At 41.5% G+C, this 23,737-nt stretch overlaps 1 protein-coding gene across 1 annotated transcript in view; it reads right to left on the bottom strand.

Annotated features, from left to right (window-relative positions):
- The window catches only part of ADCY10 (adenylate cyclase 10), a 96,048-nt gene that overhangs the window by 20,158 nt on the left and 52,153 nt on the right, over positions 1 to 23,737 (bottom strand). Inside the window, exons 18-24 of the mRNA XM_068538359.1 lie at positions 21,704 to 21,832; positions 19,763 to 20,044; positions 19,350 to 19,640; positions 5,475 to 5,544; positions 4,447 to 4,678; positions 2,382 to 2,489; positions 1,694 to 1,875 (exon numbers count right to left, since the gene is read on the bottom strand). Coding sequence (XP_068394460.1) covers positions 1,694 to 1,875; positions 2,382 to 2,489; positions 4,447 to 4,678; positions 5,475 to 5,544; positions 19,350 to 19,640; positions 19,763 to 20,044; positions 21,704 to 21,832 — 1,294 coding nt within the window. The remainder of the gene's footprint in view (positions 1 to 1,693; positions 1,876 to 2,381; positions 2,490 to 4,446; positions 4,679 to 5,474; positions 5,545 to 19,349; positions 19,641 to 19,762; positions 20,045 to 21,703; positions 21,833 to 23,737) is intronic.

Consider the following 23,737-nt stretch of genomic DNA (forward strand, 5'->3'; position numbering starts at 1 on the left):
ACTATCAAAAAGCAGATTTTAAATAAAGATGAGAAGAAAGGAAGATATCCTAGAGATTCTTAAAGAAGAATTCCAGGTACTTTCAGTTTAGACACTGATGACATTCATTCTGTTGTGGAAATTATTTTTTAAAGTTTCTAAGGAAACATGGAGAAGGTAAAATCCTTAATAACATAGGGAGTTCATGAAGCTGTAGAAATTCTGACATTAAATATTGTTTCTTAATGTCCTTATTTTTGAGATGAGAACCTTTTGACTGGACAGCATTTTAAGCCAATTGTTCTGTAGTTTCTTCCTGATCATCACTGTTTCGCCTTCTCCTCTTGTGCAGGTACTTCTTATTCCTTTTACAAAATGTGGTTGTACATTAGGCTTGTCAGATTTAGGGAATGAAAATATGCGATGCCAGGTCAAATCTGAATTTCAAAACAATTCTTTTAGAATGCATATGTCCTAAATATCTTGTGTGATATAAGGTATACTAAAAAAAAAAATCATTTATTATTGATCTGAACTTTAAATTCAACTAGGCATCCTTTATTTCATCTGGCAACCCTCTGTGTGACCCAAACTCCAATTCTCTCTTACCTCTCCAAGAGATCTCTGTGAACTTCTCCCCGCCTCTCCCCCTCCTGGTGTCTCCTGAGGCAGCAGGCTTAGATTCTCAGGAGCCTGTCCCCAGCCTGCAAAGGAGCTGAGCTACACCTCATTTCCATCCCAGCCTCCCCCATAGCCAAGGGAACACTTTCAGGAAACTGGGGAAGGCAGTTTTTGGTGAGGTTGCCAAAGAATTGCAGCAATTTGCCCATAGAAATAGATACTTGTATCTCAGGCAGAACCTGTGGGAATATTGCAGCTGGCCTCTCCCAAGATGGAAGATTTCTGCCAGCTCTCCAGATCCCCAACTAGGTGGCATCTCTCTTGGTATGAATTGCTAGGTAGGTGGAATATATTCTTAAAACTTTTATTGTGGAAAATTTCAAACGTGCACACACAGTAAAACAGAAAAGTATAATGAGCCACATGTACCCAGCATCCAGCTTCAGCAACTATCAACATTCTTATTACATCTGTCCTTCTACTCACTGTTTCCTTCTCCTACCCCACCTCATTATTTTTTATAGTTCTTTTATAGATAAAATTTATGTACATTGAAATGTACATATCTTAATGGTATAATCTTGACCGATGGATACCCCATGTAACCCACGTATCTATAGAGTTACAAAAATGGGTGGGCTGTTTTGTCTTTTGGCAGATGTCTTCAGGACTTGCCATTTTTCTTTGGGGCAGGGACAACACCCAGGGTTTTAGCACTGAATTGGAAGAGGACTTGTGACTGAGGCTCTAGGAACAGGTGGTGCAGATTCCCATTGGAACATGGATGGCCAGAGGGGTTAGTGGGTAAGATGAGTGGGGAGGGGCACTGGAGCTCACCTTGCAAAGGGCTCCCTTAAGGTTTTGTCACCTGAACTCCCTTTGGCAAAAGCTGCCTGTTAAGTTGTTCTGAGGCAACCCAGCCCTGGCCTGGGAGCTCCTCTCCCACTCATCCCTTCCCCCACCAGCGAGCCACCAGGACTCCTTGCACCCGCTAGAGGCCCAGGCTTTGGGGGTTGACTGTTGGACTATGTGTAGGTCTCTCTCCTCTGGGGAGTGAGATGAGATACCCAGCTCTCCCCACCTCCTTCCTTACCCTGGAGGTGAGCTCTCTTGGGCCTGCTGCTTCTGATTCACATAATGAAAGTGTCTGTTTTTTTCAACATGAATCTGGAGAAACAAGGAGATTAAGTTGTAAGGAAAGATTCGATTGAGGCGCTTCAAGGCCTTCCTCAGCATTTTCTTGGCAAGCACCATCTGGCCCATGTTGAAACAGACCTACAAGGAGAAGAAAGGGGAAGAAAGGAAAAGAAGAAAAGCAGTGATTCTAGACTTGGTTGGTAGGTTCCAAAAATACATAGTTAAGGAATCTTATCCAGAAAAGGTCATTTAAGGCCCAGGAACAAAATCTCCAGTGCCTGGCACAATCTGAAATGTTTCTTGGATGTGTCTGTGGAAGGATGGTTGAATGACTAGGACTTTACATCCTCATTGTTCATCATCTACCTCTGAGAAAACGTTTACCTATTCCTGTCCATTTTGGGAGGTTGTTAGAAAAACATTTCATAAAGCTGTCAACCGAGAGGCTAAAGAAGATCTTGCTGCAGACAAGTGATGGTGAGGAGGTTTGAGTCCCGGGGCTTGGGGTTCTGGAGTCTTGGAAAAGATTTCTGGCAGAGGATGGGAGGAGGATGTAGAAAGTATAGGGATGACTTCTACTACTTCTTCTACGTAAAGCCCCAGTGATAAAGAACAGATTAATCACGTTTCTAATGGTTTCTTACCTGACCCTTGAGGGTAAAAAAGGTAGTCCACTCAAAAGTCTTACTCCAAGATTTTTCCTTCTTGAGAATTTTCAGCAACCTCTCTCCCTCATTCAAATATACGTAAGCCTGCAACCAGCACAAGGAGTAGAAGGTATTGAGTCATCAGGGATCGGGACCACGGAGGGGCCATTGCCCCAGACTCTACTGAAGGAAGAGAAGCAGGACCACTCCAGCTCCCACCTCCATCTCTTCCTTCAGGTCCTGATCAGAGTCCTTCAAACTCTAGACAGAAAGGGTGGGGAAAGTTCCTGCTGAAGATATGGGTCACCTTCATGTCCCTCTTGGTCCCTCTTAGAATCTCTCATTCTAGAGGATGAATCTAGAGACCTCCTCCTTTCCTCATGTTGTCATGTAAGTCACCTTACCTGAAGTTGTCCCCAGGGCAATTTCCTTCTTTGAGTAATTCCATCCCCGACCTCCCTATTTCCAGCAGAGTACTCATGGCTCCTGAGAGCTTCCCCACATCTATGAGAAGCCAGCCTCTACTTTTGGAATGAGTTATGAACCACTCCCATTTCTTTTGCCAGGGCCATCGTTGGGAAGTGGAAGAGGAAGGTAAGGCCCTGAGCAACCTTCCTCCCTTCATCTTCAACGTCCTATGACACCGTGAAGAGAGTCTTGGCACTTGTAAACACCAAGGCAAGGTCAGACTTGAAGAGTAAAATAAGGTGAGGGACTGTCCCCAAGTCTCATGCAGCCTAAGGCGTATGTGTGGGATGCGGAAAGAGGGAGACAAGGTTTCTTTGCTGGGAGACGGGGAAGCAAATGGCACATTTGGGGACCCTGCACTGGGGCTCTGCTTCCAATCATTGTTTTCCTGAACATTCGTCACTCCCTGGATAATGAGATGAGGGTGAGCACAGGTTTAGCAAGTTAGCCCCCAAGGCTGCCTAAACCTTCTCCTCCTGGGACTCACTGGCCACATCACACTGCCTTCTTCACATATGTGTATAAAATATGCACAGGAGCCTTTTGTTCATAAATATTTGAGAGAACCACAGCTTACTGACATCTTTAATGGTTTAATTTTGAAATTTTATATAAATCTAAGGTGTGGAGTTTAATTAGGCCACAACTGTAAAATCTGAAACAGTCCACAAGTGCAGGCATGAAGGGTGGCAGCCATGGCTACTCGGGCGTGGGAAGCTCTGCCCAGAAAGGCATTTCCTCAAGTGAGTTCGTGGAAGCTTAGTCAGCCAGCTGCTCTATGAAAAGTGATCTAAGGTCAAATAAGTTTCAGAGAAAAAATATGTCCCAGTCCTAGCCCAACCCTCTGGGAGATTTCTGTGGATCTTAGCATATTAAGGCCCTGAAATATCTGTAGTACAGAAATCTATTTAGCTTTATTCAGCTCAGCGCTTTCCAACTTACTTAACAATAAATTCTTTTATTTCATTATATGTATCAAATCCCCACAACTTCTAAGGGCATATTGCCCTGGAAGGTTATTTACAATTATCCTAGAGAAATATTCACTAGGGCTTTGGTGGCCTAAAGGTATGTATGATGATTTAGCACGAGTTACATGAAGACCAAAGTGAGTGAGCCCCTTCAGGGATCACAAGACTAAAACTAGATTTGTGCTTATTCAAAGACCTACAGGTGGGCTTCCCTGGTGGCGCAGTGGTTGAGAGTCTGCCTGCCAATGCAGGGGACATGGGTTCGAGCCCTGGTCTGGGAAGATCCCACATGCCACGGAGCAACTGGGCCCGTGAGCCACAATTACTGAGCCTGCGTGTCTGGAGCCTGTGCTCCGCAACAAGAGAGGCCGCGATAGTGAGAGGCCCGCGCACCGCGATGAAGAGTGGCCCCCGCTTGCCACAACTAGAAGAAAGCCCTCGCACAGAAACGAAGACCCAACACAGCCATAAATAAATAAATAAATAAATAAATAAATAAATAAAATAAAAATAGATACATAAAAGCACCCTGACAACTTAGAAATTAAAAAGCACTCCCCTAAATAACTAATTATAAAAAAAAAAAAAAAAAACTGGAGGGGATCTGGGCAGAAACAGCTTACCATATAATTATCACCCAAGATGAGATAAGCAGACGCAAGTTCTAGGAAGTAATATAAGGCTTTGTTGTTTTCTCCCAAAGCCAGAAAATGGTGAGCCAGAGGCATGATGACAATCTCTAGGATTTCCTCACACTGGCAAGATTCCAGAGGGATGATGTCGTTCTCAGATGTCCTCATTTTTGATATAATGATGTCAAAGAAACTCAAGATCTTTTCTCTTATTTCTTCAGAACTGTCCAAATGCAGAAATAAATAGGAGTAATAATTTGTAGATATAGTATAGTGTTTGATATGAAGAGATCTTCAAAAACAAATAAAAGAGCAAGATAAGAAAATCTAATGTAGATTTCTTCCATTTGGTGGTGGTTTTAGCGTCTGTAAAACAACTCAGGAAGTGTGCATCAGATACTATTATCTAGGTACTTCAAAGAGGAGCTACAGGGACTTCCCTGGTGGCACAGTGGTTAAGACTCTGCACTCCTAATGCAGGGGGTCTGGTTTCGATCCCTGGCCAGGAAGCTAGATCCCACATGCATGCATGCCGCAACTAAGGAGCTGGTGAGCCACAACTAAGGAGCCCACCTGTCACAACTAAGGAGGTTATATTGCTGCAACTACTGAGCCCACGTGCTCTGGAGCCTGTGTGCCACAACTAGAGAGAAGCCCACACACCAAAACGAAGAGCCTGCTTGCCGCAACGAAAGATCCCACATGCCACAACTGAGGAGCCCGCCTGCCGTAACTAAGACCCAGCACAACGAAATATGTAAATAAATATTTAAAACAAAACAAAACAAAAAAACCCAAAGAGGAGCTACAGCAGAGGATATGGGGGAGGGGGTCTGTCCTGGGAAGGGCCCATAGGTTCCCGCTCCATTACATAACTACTGACCAAACTCACCACACACACGCTCTGATTTGTGCCTAAAAGACCCAGAGTACTGACCAGACAAATGATTCTAACAGTGTTCTGAATTTAATGCCAGTTGTTCATGCTCTACCTCCTAAACAATTATAGAAGCCTGTACCTGAGATTTTCAGAAAATATTTCAGATCGCTTAGAAGTCTCTATTCTGGAAAAGGTGATCTCTTCTTCAGCTGGAAAATAAACAAACAAGTGAGTTGTATGGGTCATTGAAATGTTCATGTGGCAGAGATGTCTGGTGTCCACTGAAGCTTCCTGTTCCCCTTCCATGACAAAGTTGTTGTTGCCCAGCCAGGATCTACATTTTCCAGTCCCCACTGCATCTTAAGTGAAGACATGTGTTTAGTTTGAAAATGGGATTCCATCAGAAGTAATATATGTCACCTCTGAATTGAGACGGTTAGATATCTTCACCATCTTCTCCTTCCACAGGAAAACAAATTAACTGTAGGGATCTAAGGGATAGCAAATCGACAACATAGTCAGGGAGGCTGGGTCCCTGACTGACTGTGTTCAAGGCTATTTGACAACATTCTCATTGGATCATTACCTGGGCAGAAAAAAACTGTCATTCGACGGTGTTAACCCACTGAAATGTTGGGGTTTGTTTTAGATGATAACATTATCCTAACTAATTTACCCTGCAGTAATTCAAACTATGAATTAATGATGATGAAGAAAGCGATGTCAGCTTCTAATGGAGAAATACAGACAATTAATGGAATACCCCAAAGGGCTAACTTAAGGGCTGAGAGCCTTGAATTTATAACCTTCAGTCTATCTAGACTTCAATAGGTTAGAAAATTCCATAATGATCTTAAAACAGAAAACAAATGAGGATTGTTGAATCTAGCCACTTCTCCATTCAGGGAGAAGGAAGAATCCTAAAGAGGGAAAGGGCCCTGTCTCAGATCATATATCTGTTCGTGATGGAGGTCTCCTGACTCCAAGGTGAATGCATTACTCCATAGATCTTTTAATTTATAAAATTCAGTTTCAGCATCTATTGATACTTATCACCTTCTTCTGAAAGCTTTCTGTGCCCTTGCCCCATAGAATTAGTGCCCCAACTTGTGTGTGCCCATTGACCCCATGCAGACCTCTATCATCATCCTTTATCACACTGTATAAGGATTAATTTGCCCACCTCTCCTAGTCTGCTGTCTACTTTATCTCTAGTGACTAGAGGCTGAATAAATTGAATTATGCCTTTATCCTCCTATTCCTCTAAAACTTTCTTGTCAGGGTTACCAGTGACAACCAAGTTGCCAAATCCAAAGGTTACATCTTTGTCTGCATCTTATTACACCTCTTGGCAGCATTTACGACAATTGACCACTCCCTTTTTTCACCGGATTTCATAATACCCATTCCCTTGTTTCCCTCCCTCATTGCTCACTTTGCTGGCTCCTACTCCTCTATCAATGTTCCAAATTTTGGTAAGCCTCAGTTTGACTGTGGGCTTCTTTCTCCATCCAAATTTCTCCCTAGATAATTTCACCTGCCCATGACTTTAAATTCTACCCATATGACAACGACTTTTGGTTTTACATCTTTAAGACCTGACATCAACCCTTACCTACCAACTCATACATCCAAGTGTCTCCTTGGCAGCTACCACGCGGATGCCTAATTTCAAAATTAAAATGATCTAAACAGAACTCTTGAATCTCTTTTCCATAAACCTATATCCACCAACGTTTCACCTGTCTTAGCATCACTGCCGTATTCATTTCTCAAGGCATCACTGCCATATTCATCTCCTCAAGGCAAAAACCTAGACAATGTCCTTGATTCTTTTCTTTCCCTCACCCCTATCCCCAATTCAGTCCATCAGAAAGTCCCATTATGTCTACTCCAATACATATCTGAATCCATTTTCTTCTGTCAATCTTCTCTATAGCACCACCCTAGTCCATCACCAAATTTCATCTAGACAAGTGTGAAAAACTGATCTCCCTCCTATTCCTATCCTCTTCAATCTGTTTTCTATAAAGAAGGCAGAGTAAGTTTTTAAAAACATGATTCAGGACTTCCCTGGTGGCGCAGTGATTAAGAATCCACCTGCCAATGCAGGGGACACGGGTTCGAGCCCTGGTCCGGGAAGATCCCACATGCTGTAGAGCAACTAAGCCCATGTGCCACAACTACTGAGCCTGAGCTCTAGACCCCGTGCTCCACAATGAGAGAAGCCACTGCAATGAGAGAAGCCACTGCAATGAGAAGCCCACGCACCGCAATGAAGAGTAGCCCCCGCTCGCCACAACTAGAGACAAAAACAAAAAAGCCCACGCACAACAATGAAGACCCAACACAGCCAAAAATAAATAAATGAAATAATAATTTAAAAAAAAAATTCAGATCTCAGTGGCAGAAACTGCTTGTTTCCTATCTCAACTTCCATTGTCCCTTTTCTCCTTAGTAATAGAACTCAATTTTACTTGGGGAAGCTACATTTTCCAACCTCCCTTGCAACTGGATATATAGCCATGTGATGTATTGTATTGTATTGTATTGTATTGGTCCTTGAGATATAAGGGCAGTATTGGGTAGGAAGAATTCTAGAAAACTACTGAAAAAGGAAGGGGCATCCCTTTCATTTTTTGGTTTCTTTTCTCCTCCTTCTAGTGTTAAATGTGAACATGATGGCTGGAACTCCAGCTACCATTTTGAACCAAGGATCTCTGATGATCATGAAGCCTCCATACCAGTCCCAGTGATGAGACAAGCATTTTACATAGAGAGAAATACATTTAGGAACTTTAATAATAAATTTAAGCCACTCTAGCTGGGTCCTTGTTATATGCAGCCAATACTAATTCTAATCAATATTTCTCTAATGTGTTCTAATCCATTTGGAATAAAATACAGAATATTTCTCAAGGCCTCCAAGTCCCCCTGATGCTTCTATTAATTAATTTGTTTATTGTCTATCAGCCTCCATTAAAATTCAATATATGAGAATAGACACGTCTGCCATTTTCACCACTATATCCCCAATGCCTAGATCACTGCCTGACACATAATAGATACTCAATAAATGCGTTTTTTGGGGGGAAAAAAAATCAATGATTAAAAATAAAATGCTATTTCTTCTTCAACATCCTATATGTTTTGTTTTATATTTCAAATTGTAATAGTGATACAATGAGATGTGGCGAAAAGCAATATTGGCTAAATAAAGCAAATAAAGTCAGGATATATAAGATATGATTTTTGTCATATCATTTACCCCTTGGGTGAATCATATTATTTTTAGGTCTCAATTTTCTTCATTTATGAAGGAAATATATTAAAAGTTCCCTACTTCAAAGAGGATCTGTAAAAATCAAAAGAAAAGAAATATACGGAATGCTTGTAGGTTCTCAGAAGAAAGGAGAAAAGCAAAGATAGTACTTGCTCACCTGTGGTGTCAAAGACTCAGAAATAAGACTTCAAGTTCAAGGTGAAAAACTGACCTCTTTTATTTATCTCCTGACCTCCAGGTCCAGCACATTTTACCCCATTAAAACAAGAATAAAATAATTTTTAAAAGCATAAACTCACAATATACAGAATGGAAGGGGTCAATTCCTATCTTAGGGCCATTACCCTGGCCCTCCCCTCTGCCTAGAATGCTCTTCCCCAGCCATCCATACAATAAAATCCCTCACTTCCTTTGCCTTTCCATGAATCTTACCTCTCACTGAGGTAAGAGGGCTACCCTAATGACTCTGCACTCCTAATCTCCCTTGCCCTACCCAACATTCTTTTCTGGTTTTCTCCTTGGGATCACTTATACATACTACAGAATTTACTTCCTTGTTAATGTTTTCTCTCCATTGTCTGCTTCTCCCCAATAGAATGCTGTTTTGTTCCCTGATGCATCTAAGGTGCCTAGAGCACTGTCTGGCGCATCTAAGGTGCCTAGAGCACTGTCTGGCACATATCAGATGAAAGAGCCCAGGAGGGAGCCCATGGGCTGTCAATCCTTGGAATGGATCAAGAGTCAGAAAATAAGTTTTTAGGAAGGACATGAGGATTGATAGAGAATTGAAAAGGTAATCAACTTCCTCACTATCTGATTCACAGCTAATGCTGTGTCCTTGAACCTCTTATGATATGTCCTTCTCCAGCATTTCTTAAAAGCATACCTCATGGACTTCCCTGGTGGCACAGTGGTTAAGAATCTGCCTGCCAATGCAGGGGACACAGGTTTGAGCCCTGGTCCAGGAAGCTCTAACATGCTGCAGAGCAACTAAGCCCGTGAACCACAACTAATGAGCATGCGCTCTAGAGCCCGTGCTCTGCAACAAGAGAAGCCACCACAATGAGAAGCCAGTGCACAGCAACGAAGAGTAGACCCACTCGCCACAACTAGAGAAGGCCTGCACACAGCAACGAAGACCCAATGCAGCCAAAAAAAAAAATAAATAAAATAATTATATAAAAAAAAGCATACCTCACACTTTGGGAGATTCACAGGTAATGGATAGAGTGTCCAGCCAAGACTGACGCAGGATATTATAAAGGAGACATTGCAAAAAAAAGTTTCCTAGAAACTCTAGGAAAAATAAACTTCTATTAAGAAATCTATTCACGAGGAGGAACCAAGATGGCGGAGTAGAAGGACATGCTCTCACTCCCTCTTGTGAGAACACCAGAATCACAACTAGCTGCTGGACAATCATCAACAGGAAGACACTGGAACTCACCACAAAAGATACCCCACATCCAAAGACAAAGGAGAAGCCACAATGAGACGGTAGGAGGGGTGCAATCACAGTAAAATCAAATCCCGTAACTGCTGGGTGGGTGACTCACAGACTGGAGAACACTTATACCACAGAAGTCCACCCACTGGAGTGAAGGTTCTGAGCCCCACGTCAGGCTTCCCAACCTGGGGGTCTGGCAATGCGAGGAGGAATTCCTAGAGAATCAGACTTTGAAGCCTAGTGGGAATTGATTGCAGGACTTTGACAGGACTGGGGGAAACAGAGACCCCACTCTTGGAGGGCACACACGAAGTAGTGTGCGCATCAGGACCCAGGGGAAGGAGCAGTGACCCCAGGGGACACTGAACCAGACCTACCTGCTAGTGTTGGAGGGTCTCCTGCAGAGGCGGGGGTGGCTGTGGCTCACCATGGGGACAAGGGCACTGGCAGCAGAAGTTCTGGGAAGTACTCCTTGACGTGAGCCCTCCCAGAGTCTGTCATTAGCCCCATCAAAGAGCCCAGGTAGTCTCCAGTGTTGGGTTGCCTCAGGCCAAACAACCAACAGGGAGGGAACCCAGCCCCACCCATCAGCAGTCAAGTGGTTTAAAGTTTTCCTGAGCTCTACCCACCAGAGCAACAGTCAGCTCTACCCACCACCAGTCCCTCCCATCAGGAAACTTACACAAGCCTCTTACATAGCCTCATCCGCCAGAGGGCAGACAGCAGAAGCAAGAAGAACTACAATCCTGCAGCCTGTGGAACAAAAACCACATTCACAGAAAGATAGACAAGATGAAAAGGCAGAGGGCTATGTACCAGATGAAAGAACAAGATAAAACCCCAGAAAAACAACTAAATGAAGTGGAGATAGGCAACCTTCCAGAAAAAGAATTCAAAATAATGATAGTGAAGATGATCCAGTACCTCAGAAAAAGAATGGAGGCAAAGATTGAGAAGATGCAAGAAATGTTTAACAAAGACCTAGAAGAATGAAAGAACAAACAAACAGAGATGAACAATACAATAACTGAAATGAAAACTACACTAGAAGGAATCAATAGCAGAATAACTGAGGCAGAAGAACGGATAAATGACCTGGAAGACAGAATGGTGGAATTCACTGCTGCAGAACAGAATAAAGAAAAAAGAATGAAAAGAAATGAAGAGACCTCTGGGACAACATTAAGCATAATAACATTCACATTATAGGGGTCCCAGAAGGAGAAGACAGAGAGAAAGGACCCGAGAAAATATTTGAAGAGATTATAGTCGAAAACTTCCCTAACATGGGAAAGGAAATAGCCACCCAAGTCCAGGAAGCACAGCACGTCCCATACAGGATAAACCCAAGGAGAAACACGCCAAGACACATAGTAATCAAATTGGCAAAAATTAAAGACAAAGAGAAATTATTGAAAGCAGCAAAGTAAAAATGAAAAATAACATACAAGGGAACTTCCATAAGGTTAACAGCTGATTTCTCAGCAGAAACTCTACAAGCCAGAAGGGAGTGGCATGATATACTTAAAGTGATGAAAGGGAAGAACCTACAACCAAGATTACTCTACCTGGCAAGGATCTCATTCAGATTCGCTGGAGAAATCAAAAGCTTTACAGACAATCAAAAGCTAAGAGAATTCAGCACCACCAAACTAGCTCTACAACAAATGCTAAAGGAACTTCTCTAAGTGGGAAACACAAGAGAAGAAAAGGACCTACAAAAAAAACCCCAAAACAATTAAGAAAATGGTCATAGGAACATACATATCGATAATTATCTTAAACGTGAATGGATTAAATGCTCCAACCAAAAGACACAGGCTTGCTGAAAGGATACAAAAACAAGACCCATATATATGCTGTCTACAAGAGACCCACTTCAGACCTAGGGACACATACAGACTGAAAGTGAGGGGATGGAAAAAGATATTCCATGCCAATGGAAATCAAAAGAAAGTTGGAGTAGCAATAATCCTATCAGATAAAATAGACTTTAAAATAAAGAATGTTACAAGAGACAAGGAAGGACACTACACAATGATCAAGGGATCAATCCAAGAAGAAGATATAACAACTATAAATATATATGCACCCAACATAGGAGCACCTCAATACATAAGGCAACTGCTAACAGCTATAAAAGAGGAAATTGACAGTAACACAGTAAGAGTGGGGGACTTTAACACCTCACTCACACCAACGGACAGATCATCCAAAATGAAAATAAATAAGGAAACAGAAGCTTTAAATGACACAACAGACCAGATAGATTTAATTGATATTTATAGGACATTCCATCCAAAAACAGCAGATTACACTTTCTTCTCAAGTGTGCACGGAACATTCTCTAGGATAGATCACATCTTGGGTCACAAATCAAGCCTCAGTAAATTTAAGAAAATTGAAATCATATCACGCATCTTTTCTGACCACAACACTATGAGATTAGAAATGAATTACAGAGAAAAAAACGTAAAAAACACAAACACATGGAGGCAAAACAATACATTACTAAATAACCAAGAGATCACTGAAGAAATCAAAGAAGAAATAAAAAAGTACCTAGAGACAAATGACAATAAAAACACGATGATCCAAAACCTATGGGATGCAGCAGAAGTAGTTCTAAGAGGGAAGTTTATAGCTGTACAAGCCCACCCCAAGAAACAAGAAAAATCTCAAATAAACAATCTAATCTTACACCTAAAGAAACTAGAGAAAGAAGAACAAACAAAACCCAAAGTTAGCAGAAAGAAAGAAATCATAAAGGTCAGAGCAGAAATAAATGAAATAGAAACAAAGAAAACAATAGCAAAGATCAATACAACTAAAAGCTGGTTCTTTGAGAAGATAAACTAAATTGATAAACCATTAGCCAGACTCATCAAGAAAAAGAGGGAGAGGACTCAAATCAATAAAATTAGAAATGAAAAAGGAGAAGTTACAACAGACACTGCAGAAATACAAAGCATCCTAAGAGACTACTACAACAACTCTATGCCAATAAAATGGACAACCTGGAAGAAACGGACAAATTCTTAGAAAGGTATAACCTTCCAAGACTGAACCAGGAAGAAACAGAAAATATGAACAGACCAATCACAAGTAATGAAATTGAAGCTGTGATTAAAAATCTTCCAACAAACAAAAGTCCAGGACCAGATGGCTTCACAGGTGAATTCTATCAAACATTTAGAGAAGAGCTAACACCCATCCTTCTCAAACTCTTCCAAAAAATTGCAGAGGAAGGAACACTCCCAAACTCATTCTATGAGGCCACCATCACCCTGATACCAAAACCAGACAAAGATACTACAAAAAAAGAAAATTACGGACCAATATCACTGATGAACATAGATGCAAAAATCCTCAACAAAATACTAGCAAACAGAATCCAACAACACAAAAGGATCATACACCATGATCAAGTGGGATTTATCCCAGAGATGCAAGGATTCTTCAATATACACAAATCAATCAATGTGATACACCATATTAGCAACTTGAATACTAAAAACCATATGATCATCTCAATAGATGCAGAAAAAGCTTTTGACAAAATTCAACACCCATTTCTGATAAAAACGCTCCAGAAAGTGGGCATAGAGGGAACCTACCTCAACATAATAAAGGCCATATATGACAAACCCACAGCAAACATCATTCTCAATGGTGAAAAACTGAAAGCATTCCCTCTAAGATCAGGAACAAGACAAGGATGTCCACTCTCACCACTATTATTCAACATAGTTTTGGAAGTCCTAGCCATGGCAATCAGAGAAGAAAAAGAAATAAAAGGAATACAAATTGGAAAAGAAGAAGTAAAGCTGTCACTGTTTGCAGACGACATGATACTATACATAGAGAATCCTAAAAATGCCACCAGAAAACTATTAGAGCTAACCAATGAATTTGGTAAAGTTGTAGGATACAAAATTAATGCACAGAAATCTCTTGCATTCCTAGACACTAATGATGAAAAATCTGAAAGAGAAATTAAGGAAACACTCCCATTTACCATTGCAACAAAAAGAATAAAATACCTAGGAATAAACCTACCTAGGGAGACAAAAGACCTGTATGCAGAAAACTATAAGACACTGATGAAAGAAATTAAAGGCGATACAAACAGATGGAGAGATATACCACGTTCTTGGATTGGAAGAATCAATATTGTGAAAAGGACTATACTACCCAAAGCAATCTACAGATTCAATGCAATCCCTATCAAATTACCACTGGCATTTTTTATGGAACTAGAACAAAAACTCTTAAAATCTGTATGGAGACACAAAAGACCCCGAATAGCCAAAGCAGTCTTTAGCAAAAAAAACGGAGCGGGAGGAATCAGACTCCTTGACTTCAGACTATACTACAAAGCTACAGTAATCAGGACAATATGGTACTGGCACAAAAACAGAAACATAGATCAATGGAACAAGATAGAAATCCCAGAGATAACCCCACACACCTATGGTCAACTAATCTATGACAAAGGAAGCAAGGATATACAATGGAGAAAAGACAATCTCTTCAATAAGTGGTGCTGGGAAAACTGGACAGCTACATGTAAAAGAATGAAATTAGAACACTCCCTAACACCATACACAAAAATAAACTCAAAATGCATTAGAGACCTAAATGTAAGACTGGACACTATAAAACTCTTAGAGGAAAACATGGGAAGAACACTCTTTGACATAAAGCACAGCAAGATCTTTTTTGATCCACCTCCTAGAGTAATGGAAATAAAAACAAAAATAAACAAATAGGACCTAATGAAACTTCAAAGCTTTTGCACAGCAAAGGAAACCATAAACAAGACGAAAAGACAACCCTCAGAATGGGAGAAAATATTTGCAAACGAATCAGCGGACAAAGGATTAACCTCCAAAATATATAAACAGCTCATGCAGCTCAATATTAAAGAAACAAACAACCCAATCCAAAAATGGGCAGAAGACCTAAATAGACATTTCTCCAAAGAAGACATACAGATGGCCAAGAAGCACATGAAAAGCTGCTCAACATCATTAATTATTAGAGAAATGCAAATCAAAACTAATGAGGTATCACCTCCCACCAGTTAGAATGGGCATCATCAGAAAATTTACAAACAACAAGTGCTGGAGAGGGTGTGGAGAAAAGGGAACCCTCTTGCACTGTTGGTGGGAATGTAAATTGATACAGCCACTATGGAGAACAGTATGGAGGTTCCTTAGAAAACTAAAAATAGAATTACATATGATCCAGCAATCCCACTACTCGGCATATACCCAGAGAAAACCATAATTCAAAAAGACACATGCACCCCAATGTTCATTGCAGCACTATTTACAATAGCCAGGTCATGGAAGCAACCTAAATGCCCATCGACAGATGCATGGATAAAGAAGATGTGACACATATATACAATGGAACATTACTCAGCCATAAAAAGGAACGAAACTGGGTCATTTGTTGAGATGTGGCTGGATCGAGAGACTGTCATACAGAGTGAAGTAAGTCAGAAAGAGAAAAACAAATATCGTATATTAATGCATATATGTGGAACCTAGAAAAATGGTACCAATGATCTGGTTTGCAGGGCAGAAGTTGAGACACAGATGTAGAGAACAAACGTATGGACACCAAGGGGGGAAGGCTGCAGGTGGGTGTGGATGGTGGTGTTATGAATTGGGCCATTGGGATTTACATGTATACAGTGATGTGTATAAAATTGATGACTAATAAGAACCTGCTGTATAAAAAATAAAATTCAAAAATTAAAAAAAAATCTATTCACAGTATATTACTACTTAGTTCTCTAATGGACAGCATTTTCATAGTCTTAATAATGTAAATACTTGATTGATTTATCTAATGATAGTTCTATAACAATATTGGAGAAGAGGTGCCCAAGCATGGTGTAATAGAGTTAAATCCTTACCTACCATAGCAAGACTAAAACAGATGATGTCAAATTTGATTTTTAAAAAAAGTAGCATTAACATACCACTTAGTATATGGAAGTAATTACTAGAGGGAACAGCTAAGTTAAAAATGTTTGCCCCTGAGAAGAAATATTGAAGATACATATGCAGGGCAGTAGGTCATGGGACTATTGCTTTTATGGTAAAACTTTCAGGAAATCTAAAAAATGTCTTTATTTAAAGATGTCTAGTTGATACTCTTTTCAATAGGTGAAAAATTCTAAGGGAAATAATCAAGCCCTGGCCTCATTCAGGTGGAGGTTCTGTTGAAAGAACATCAGTAGACATGACTCAGAGATATCTGGTAACATATGCTCCAGAGTGAAATGGTTAAGGAACATTGGAGAACCTGAAATAACTGTAGTTGTTTCCTTTGGTGGCCTTAGCCAACCTGCTTAAGACCAACGAACTACTCAGGCTAACCTGTCTGCTAGCTGCCAGCTGATTTTACCCCTCACCAAATATATAACTAAAACATACATATATAATATACATAGTTTATATATAATTTGTTTATTTATGTATATAATGTATATATAAAATAAGACTCACTGATCCCACGGAGTCTGGAATACAGTAAGTCCCCTACATACGAATGAGTTCTGTTCCGAGAACATGTTCATCAAGTCCAATTTGTTCGTAAGTCCAACAAAGTTAGCCTTGGTACCCAACAAACACAATCATCTGTATAGTACTGTACTATAATAGGTTTATAATACTTTTCACACAAATAATACATAAAAAACAAACACAAAAGTAAAGCATTTTTAATCTTACAGTACAGTACCTTGAAAAGTACAGTAGTACCAGCTACAACACTGCTGCTTTTATGCTTGCTTCTGGACATCCTGGGCTTGTAATAAAGATACTGTACTACTGTACTCTATACAGTACTGTACAGTAAAGTACACAAAAGCACCACCACTTGTAGAGGATGCACACATGACAATATACGCCAGACACATGAACTAACTTACATGACTGGACATGCAAACGCACGTTCACATCTTTGAAAGTTCGCAACTTGAAGGTTCGTATGTAGAGGACTTATTGTATTCTTTCCCTTTTCTCTTATGTCTGTCAGTTGACTCTCTCCTATTAATGCTTTCTTTGGTGCTTTGACTATGGCCCTGTGTTGGGATCCTTCACTGAAGATCCCTTGATCCAGTCATGCATCCTCTTCAGCTCTCCATCTCCTGCCCTCTTGGTGCCTGTTTTATTCTAGCAGCCCACTACTAGGGGTCTTCTCACACTCCTAGGGGTACTCTTGGGAACAACTTAAAATGATGCCAGGCTGGCTTTTTCTCCCAGGTGAGTTATATCTGATTTATAGGAAACCCTCACACATCCTTTCCCAAACTCTGGGAGGGCAGGTTGATCCTGGTGCAGCCACAGGCCACGCTGGCCTCATTAGGTGTGAGGTCTTCTGTGTCCTCTAACTGATTCCAAGGAAGACATCTTCCTAGCACTGAGGTGAGAAAGGAAGCAACCCACTTGAGGAAGGTACACAGTACCTCCTCAGTTCTTGCCAAATCTCTCCACAAATCCTGGCCCTCTCCACACTATACCTCATTTTTATATCTTGAATGTGGATGAAGGATACAATATTGTGAATGATTCTCAGCTATTTCCTTTATAGAGTCTGTACATCCATCTATTTACCTCACTTTGGATTTCAACATCCATTGTATCTTGGTGCTTGGTACAAATTGCAATTTCAACATCATGTTACACGTATACCACTAATAGTATAATAATAATAACACGTTTCCAATTTTGGAAAAAATATACTGCATGAGGGGAAATGTAGTAAATACTAGTAATAAACACTAGGCTCATCTACATGTCCATCTCTCTGACATCTTCCTGCCCCAGTGGGATGAGACTACTGCTGAATCTCATTATCTTTGCGCCCACGCCCTCCGAGACTTGAAACCTTCATGTATAGACTCTCTCTATATGTATAGACTCTAAGTCTCTGAACTTAAAGGCTGATTTCTCTTTTTTTAAAAGGGGAGATTGGCAAGTGTTAGTGCAGCGTCAATGATAGGCTTAAATCACAGGACAAAGCTGCTTTCTCCCTGATCAAGTATTGCAAAGGAATCACCTTCCTCACTCTCTGATTCATACCTAATGCTATATCTATGAACCTCTTCCAGTCTCCTTGGCCAGTATTACCTAAAATCCAGTCCTGTGCTTTGGGAAGCTCAAGTGTAATGGCAGAGCATGAACTCAGGAATTAGACTGACCTGGGATTGAATAAAGTCTATTACTTGCTGTGTGGCATCGGGAAAGTTATTTAATCTTCCAGAACATCAATTTTCTTATCTATAAAATGAAAATAACCCTCCACCTTGGAGGGTTGATAAGAGAATGAAATGAGAATGCAGGTAAAGTAGAGAATGAATGAGAATAAATATTTATTTTGTACCTACTATGTGCTGGGCACTTTACATACATTCTTTCCCAATTTTTCATATACTTATAATATAGGAGTCCTCTATGTGTAGCCTGTTTTCCTGACCAGATTTAGTCATAATCATGGAGGCCCTGTGACTAGGGCAGGAAGTCCATTGGGTGTTCCCTGGCCACCCCCGAATGAGGGCTGGAGTTGGTGTTGCTGCCCTAAGTCTGACATCCATCGTTCCTGCAGTAACTGAGTCCCTGGGCCCTTATGCCCCTTGAATCCTTACTACGTTTTCCCAGATCATGTGGCCAGTTTGTGCTATCAGTCTGTAACTTTCTTACTTGCACCTCAGATGGTCTTGAATCCCTGTTCTAAACCCAAGCCCTCTTTTCTGGGGGCCCTGACATGCTTAGTCCTGGCTAATTCTCTCCCACTCATACATTTTTTCCACTGGAACCTTGTTTCAAACTAGACAGAGCAACAACATTTTATCTGCCAAGAAACACCACTCCCTCTCGGATCTTTCTCTTCCCCCCACTTCATGTCAGACCCCGCTCCCTACCCACTACCCTCCTTGGATTCCATCCCTTGGTGCGAATGAAGCTGGGTCTGTTTTATTCCTTTGGACATTTTAATTTGAGCTCTGCTCACAGCCCATTTTGCCAGAGTCCTTACCCCCAAATCCTCCCTGACAGTCTCACAGTGAGATTGGTTCTGCCAACTCAGCTACATGTGTACTCCCCAACTTCCTGCCCCGCTGACCTATGCTGCTCACGTCTCATCATCCGTGGTGCCCGAGCCTGCAGAGGACTTGAAATCCTCATGGTCCAGACCCACTTCTTCTAGGTCTTGTCTCCATGTTCCCCAGTTATAGTTAGAACTAATTAGGAACGAAGAAAGTTTACTTTGAAATCCATGGGACTTAGCCATCTTCCTAATGGTATCCAAGTCCAAAGTGTTGAGCCGGATGTCCACTGCAAAGTGGTGAAAGGGGACGAAGTCTCCACTTCGGCAGTGGTCACACCTGTGGGCATTTTCTTCCAGAAAGCGAGCACATTTCAAGTGCATGGCTTTCTTCTGGTCTTTCAGCCACAGCTCATAGGCTGTTTTCTGCATCATCGGGCTGCAGAATCGAATGATGTGGCACTCAATCACCTCGCTTTCCAGCTCACGGAGCTCTTCCTCCTCGCCATGGGCTAGAGAGGACAGAAAGGCAGTGGGCAACAAGTCAGCCCCTGCTACAAAATACAGATCAGTTCTTTTATCAAGATGTGCCTTAAACTAAAGGAAATATGGGTCACTTCCAGGCTCTACTTACCCATTCCTTCAGAGGGTGGTTGCAGAGAGAGGGAGCGATAATTCACCTCAAACGAGGCCGCGTTCTGTTTTAGGGCTATTCGGAGCTCCTTGCCATTCCGGAAACAATCAAAGACGTTGGATTCCACGAGGGTTGCCAGGGCATTGATCATCATCTTCATGTTCCAACAAGGGAGAATCTCAAACAACAGTTCCGTAGTGAAGGTCAGGCCAATGATGGCTGCACATCTCACCAACATCTGGTGGGACAGGCTCATGCTATCCAGCTGGACCAGAGAGATTTCTGTAGGTGGAATGCCACACAACAGGGACCGAGTCATCTGTCTTTATCAGATACATTCTAGAGATGGACAACTGTCCTGTTCTATAGTTCTTGTTCAATAGAACTACACCCAGCTGAGCTAAGCCAAAAGAAGTATTTACTTAGTACCTATTTCACAGATAGCACTTGTGTCGGGAGTACAAAAGATGGAGATGCTATAACCTAAAAATATGCATGTCCCATTGGCCATGACAATAAGATTGATTTCAAGGTGTTCTGATTTTGTGTTAAAGTGTGACAAGGGTGTGTGAGGAGAGCAGAGGTCATGGTGAGAAGTGGTCAAAAGGAGCAGGGCCTGCCATCCGTGTTCTGTGTTGACTTCTCCAGCTGCTCATTCTCTGTCTTCTTCACTGGCTGCCCTTTCTCCTGGAACTTCCCAGCAATAAGCTTTCTCTCTATCTGCCCCAGGGATTCAGTTATTCTTGTGACAACCCATTACCATCTCTATGCTCATGACCAAGTGTCAGAGAGCTCCTAGCTCCAATTCCATCTTCTCATCTAAGCTCGAGTATCATAGCTCACATGGCTTCTTGGACATCTTGACCAGGATGTCCTTCTATTACATCACCCTCCTCAGGGACAATATATGAACTTCTCAATATGTCCACAGAACACTGTAGAAACCAAGCTAGTCCAGATATAAGTAGGGTTAGCAGATGTAAGCTTTTATATGTAGAACAGATAAACAAAGCCTACTGTATAGCACAGAGAACTATATTCAGTATCCTATAATAAACCATAATAGAAAAAAATATTAAAAAAAAAAAAGAATGTGGGAATTCCCTGGTCATCTAGTGGTTAGGATTCCAGGCTTTCACTGCCGTGGCCTGGGTTCAATCCCGGGTAGGGCAACTGAGATCCTGCAAGCTGCACGGTGTGGCCAAAAAAAAAAAAAAAAAAGAATATATATATATATATATATATATATATATATATATATATTATATATATATGTATGTATGTATAACTGAATCACTTGGCTGTACAGCAGAAATTAACACAACATTGTAAATCAAATATACTTCAATACAAAAAATATTGATTAAAAGAAACCAAGTTAATCCATCTTGCTATTTTAGTAGACATAGTGAACGAAAGACAAATGATGCTCTTTTGGAGATAGAGAACTTGAGGTCTCATCCTTGTACTAAACATTTGAAGTTGAACATTTTATGGATGGCATGGATTGGAGCTGAATGCATGCTAGAACATTGCTTGAAATTCATTTTTCTTGAAATGAATAACAGTACATCCCTGATATAAATTCCCTTGTTTGTCATTTCTTATGGAAGTAGATAGCAGGAAAAGTATCACTGTTAGATTTTCTCTCTCATTATTTGATTTCTGTTTAATTGAAAATGTACTATACCTCATTCTTTTATGCAGTTGAGTAAAACTTTGTTCAAATCAGACTCCAGCGTATGCACAGGGGGAAGCTGGCTCCTATTTAGAAGCAGAAAAGCCAAGCTTGTAATGGAACCTTCCCATTGCCTGGGCAACACAAAACAAAAAACAAAGCCAGTCTTCTATCTTCCTTTCTCCTTTGTTGGAGGCATCCTAGAGAAAGCAAGAGGGGAATCTAGGTCCTGGAAAATGAACACCAGGTCAAATTTTCTTTACCTTTTAATGATGCTGGCAGTGACAAGTTTTTCAATCTGACACCACTAGCGAGGTTACAGACTTCTTCATTTCCCTCCTCAAGACCAAAAGTAAATATTTTTAAGTCCTCTGTTGGCTTCGCAAAATTCTCTATAGAGAGGTAAAAGGGAGGAAAATTTGAGAGTCATTGTCCTATTATTATCTGGATTTTCCAATAAACTTCGAGATGGGTCTCACATGAGAAAGAGCAGGCAGAGATGTGTGTTGGCTTGTAAAGTATTCTGGAATACTGTGTTTTAAGCAAAACTGATATATGAAAATCAAAATTTACTCAAAATATGTTTTTCCTCCCCTCCCTCCAAGAAAAAAAGGATTGGTAATAACTACAGGATGTCTTCCGTAAGACATGCAGTTTTACAAATATAGCTTATATTATATACTTATATATATACTTGTATGCACATTGAAATACTCACACTCGGAGGCAAACACATTCTGTGGAAGACTGTACTCTACTTAAGATGTGGTTATTGCCAGAAAGAGATATCAAAAATGGTGAAGATTTCAAGATGGCAGAGGAGTAAGACGTGGAGATCACCTTCCTCTCCACAAATACATCAAAAATACATCTACATGTGGAACAACCCCTACAGAACACCTACTGAATGCTGGCAGAAGACATCAGACTTCCCAAAAGGGTGTGCGAGGAGAGGGGATTCAGAACGCCACCTAAACGAGCTCTAGAGACAGGTGTGAGCCGCGGCTATCAGCGCAGACACCAGAGATGGGCATGAAACGCTAAGGCTGCTACTGCAGCCACCAAGAAGCCTGTGTGCAAGCACAGAGTCACTATCTACACCTCCCCTCCCGGGAGCCTGTGCAGCCCGCCACTGCCAGGGTCCTGTGATCCAGGGACAACTTCCCCGGGAGAACACACAGTGCGCCTCAGGCTGTTGAAACGTCATGCCGGCCTCTGCCGCTGCAGGCTTACCCGCATTCCGTACCCCTCCCTCCCCCTGGCCTGAGTGAGCCAGTGCCCCCGAATCAGCCGCTGCTTTAACCCCGTCCTGTTTCAGCGGGGAAGAGATGCCCTCAGGCGACCTACATGCAGAGGCAGGGCCAAATCCAAAGCTGAACCCCAGGAGCTGTGCGAACAAAGAAAAGAGAGGGAAATCTCTCCCAGCAGCCTCAGGAGCAACAGATTAAATCTCCACAATCTCCTTGAAGTACCCTGCATCTGTGGAATACCTGAATAGACAATGAATCATCCCAAAACCGATGCGGTGGACGTTGGGAGCAACTGTAGACTTGGGGTTTGCTTTCTGCATCTAATTTGTTTCTGGCTTTATGTTTATTTTAGTTTAGTATTTAGAGCTTATTATCACTGGTAGATTTGTTTATTGATTTGGTTGCTCTCTTCCTTTCCTTTTTTTTTTTTTTAAATTAATTTATTTATTTAATTTATTTATGGCTGTGTTGGGTCTTCGTTTCTGTGCGAGGGCTTTCTCTAGTTGCGGCAAGTGGGGGCCACTCTTCATCGCAGTGCGTGGGCCTCTCACCATCGCGGCCTCTCTTGTTGCGGAGCACAGGCTCCAGACGTGCAGGCTCAGTAATTGTGGCTCACGGGCCTAGTTGCTGCGCGGCATGTGGGATCTTCCCAGACCAGGGCTCGAACCCGTGTCCCCTGCATTGGCAGGCAGATTCTCAACCACTGCACCACCAGGGAAGCCCCTTCCTTTCCTTTTATATGTATATATTTTCCTTTTTCTCTTTTTTTAAAAATAAATAAATTTATTTATTTAGGCTGCGTTGGGTCTTTGTTGCTGCGTGCGGGCTTTCTCTACTTGTGGCGAGTGGGGGCTACTGTTCATTGCAGTGTTCAGGCTTCTCATCGTGGTGGCTTCTCTTGTTGCGGAGCATGGGCTGTAGGTGCGCGGACTTCAGTAGTTGTGGCATGCGGGCTTCAGTAGCTGTGGCTCGCAGGCTCTAGAGCTCAGGCTCAGTAGTTATGGCATATGGGCTTAGCTGCTCTGCGGCATGTGGGATCTTCCTGGA

This window comes from Eschrichtius robustus, chromosome 3 (assembly GCF_028021215.1).
Source record: "Eschrichtius robustus isolate mEscRob2 chromosome 3, mEscRob2.pri, whole genome shotgun sequence".
NCBI lineage: Eukaryota > Metazoa > Chordata > Mammalia > Artiodactyla > Eschrichtiidae > Eschrichtius > Eschrichtius robustus.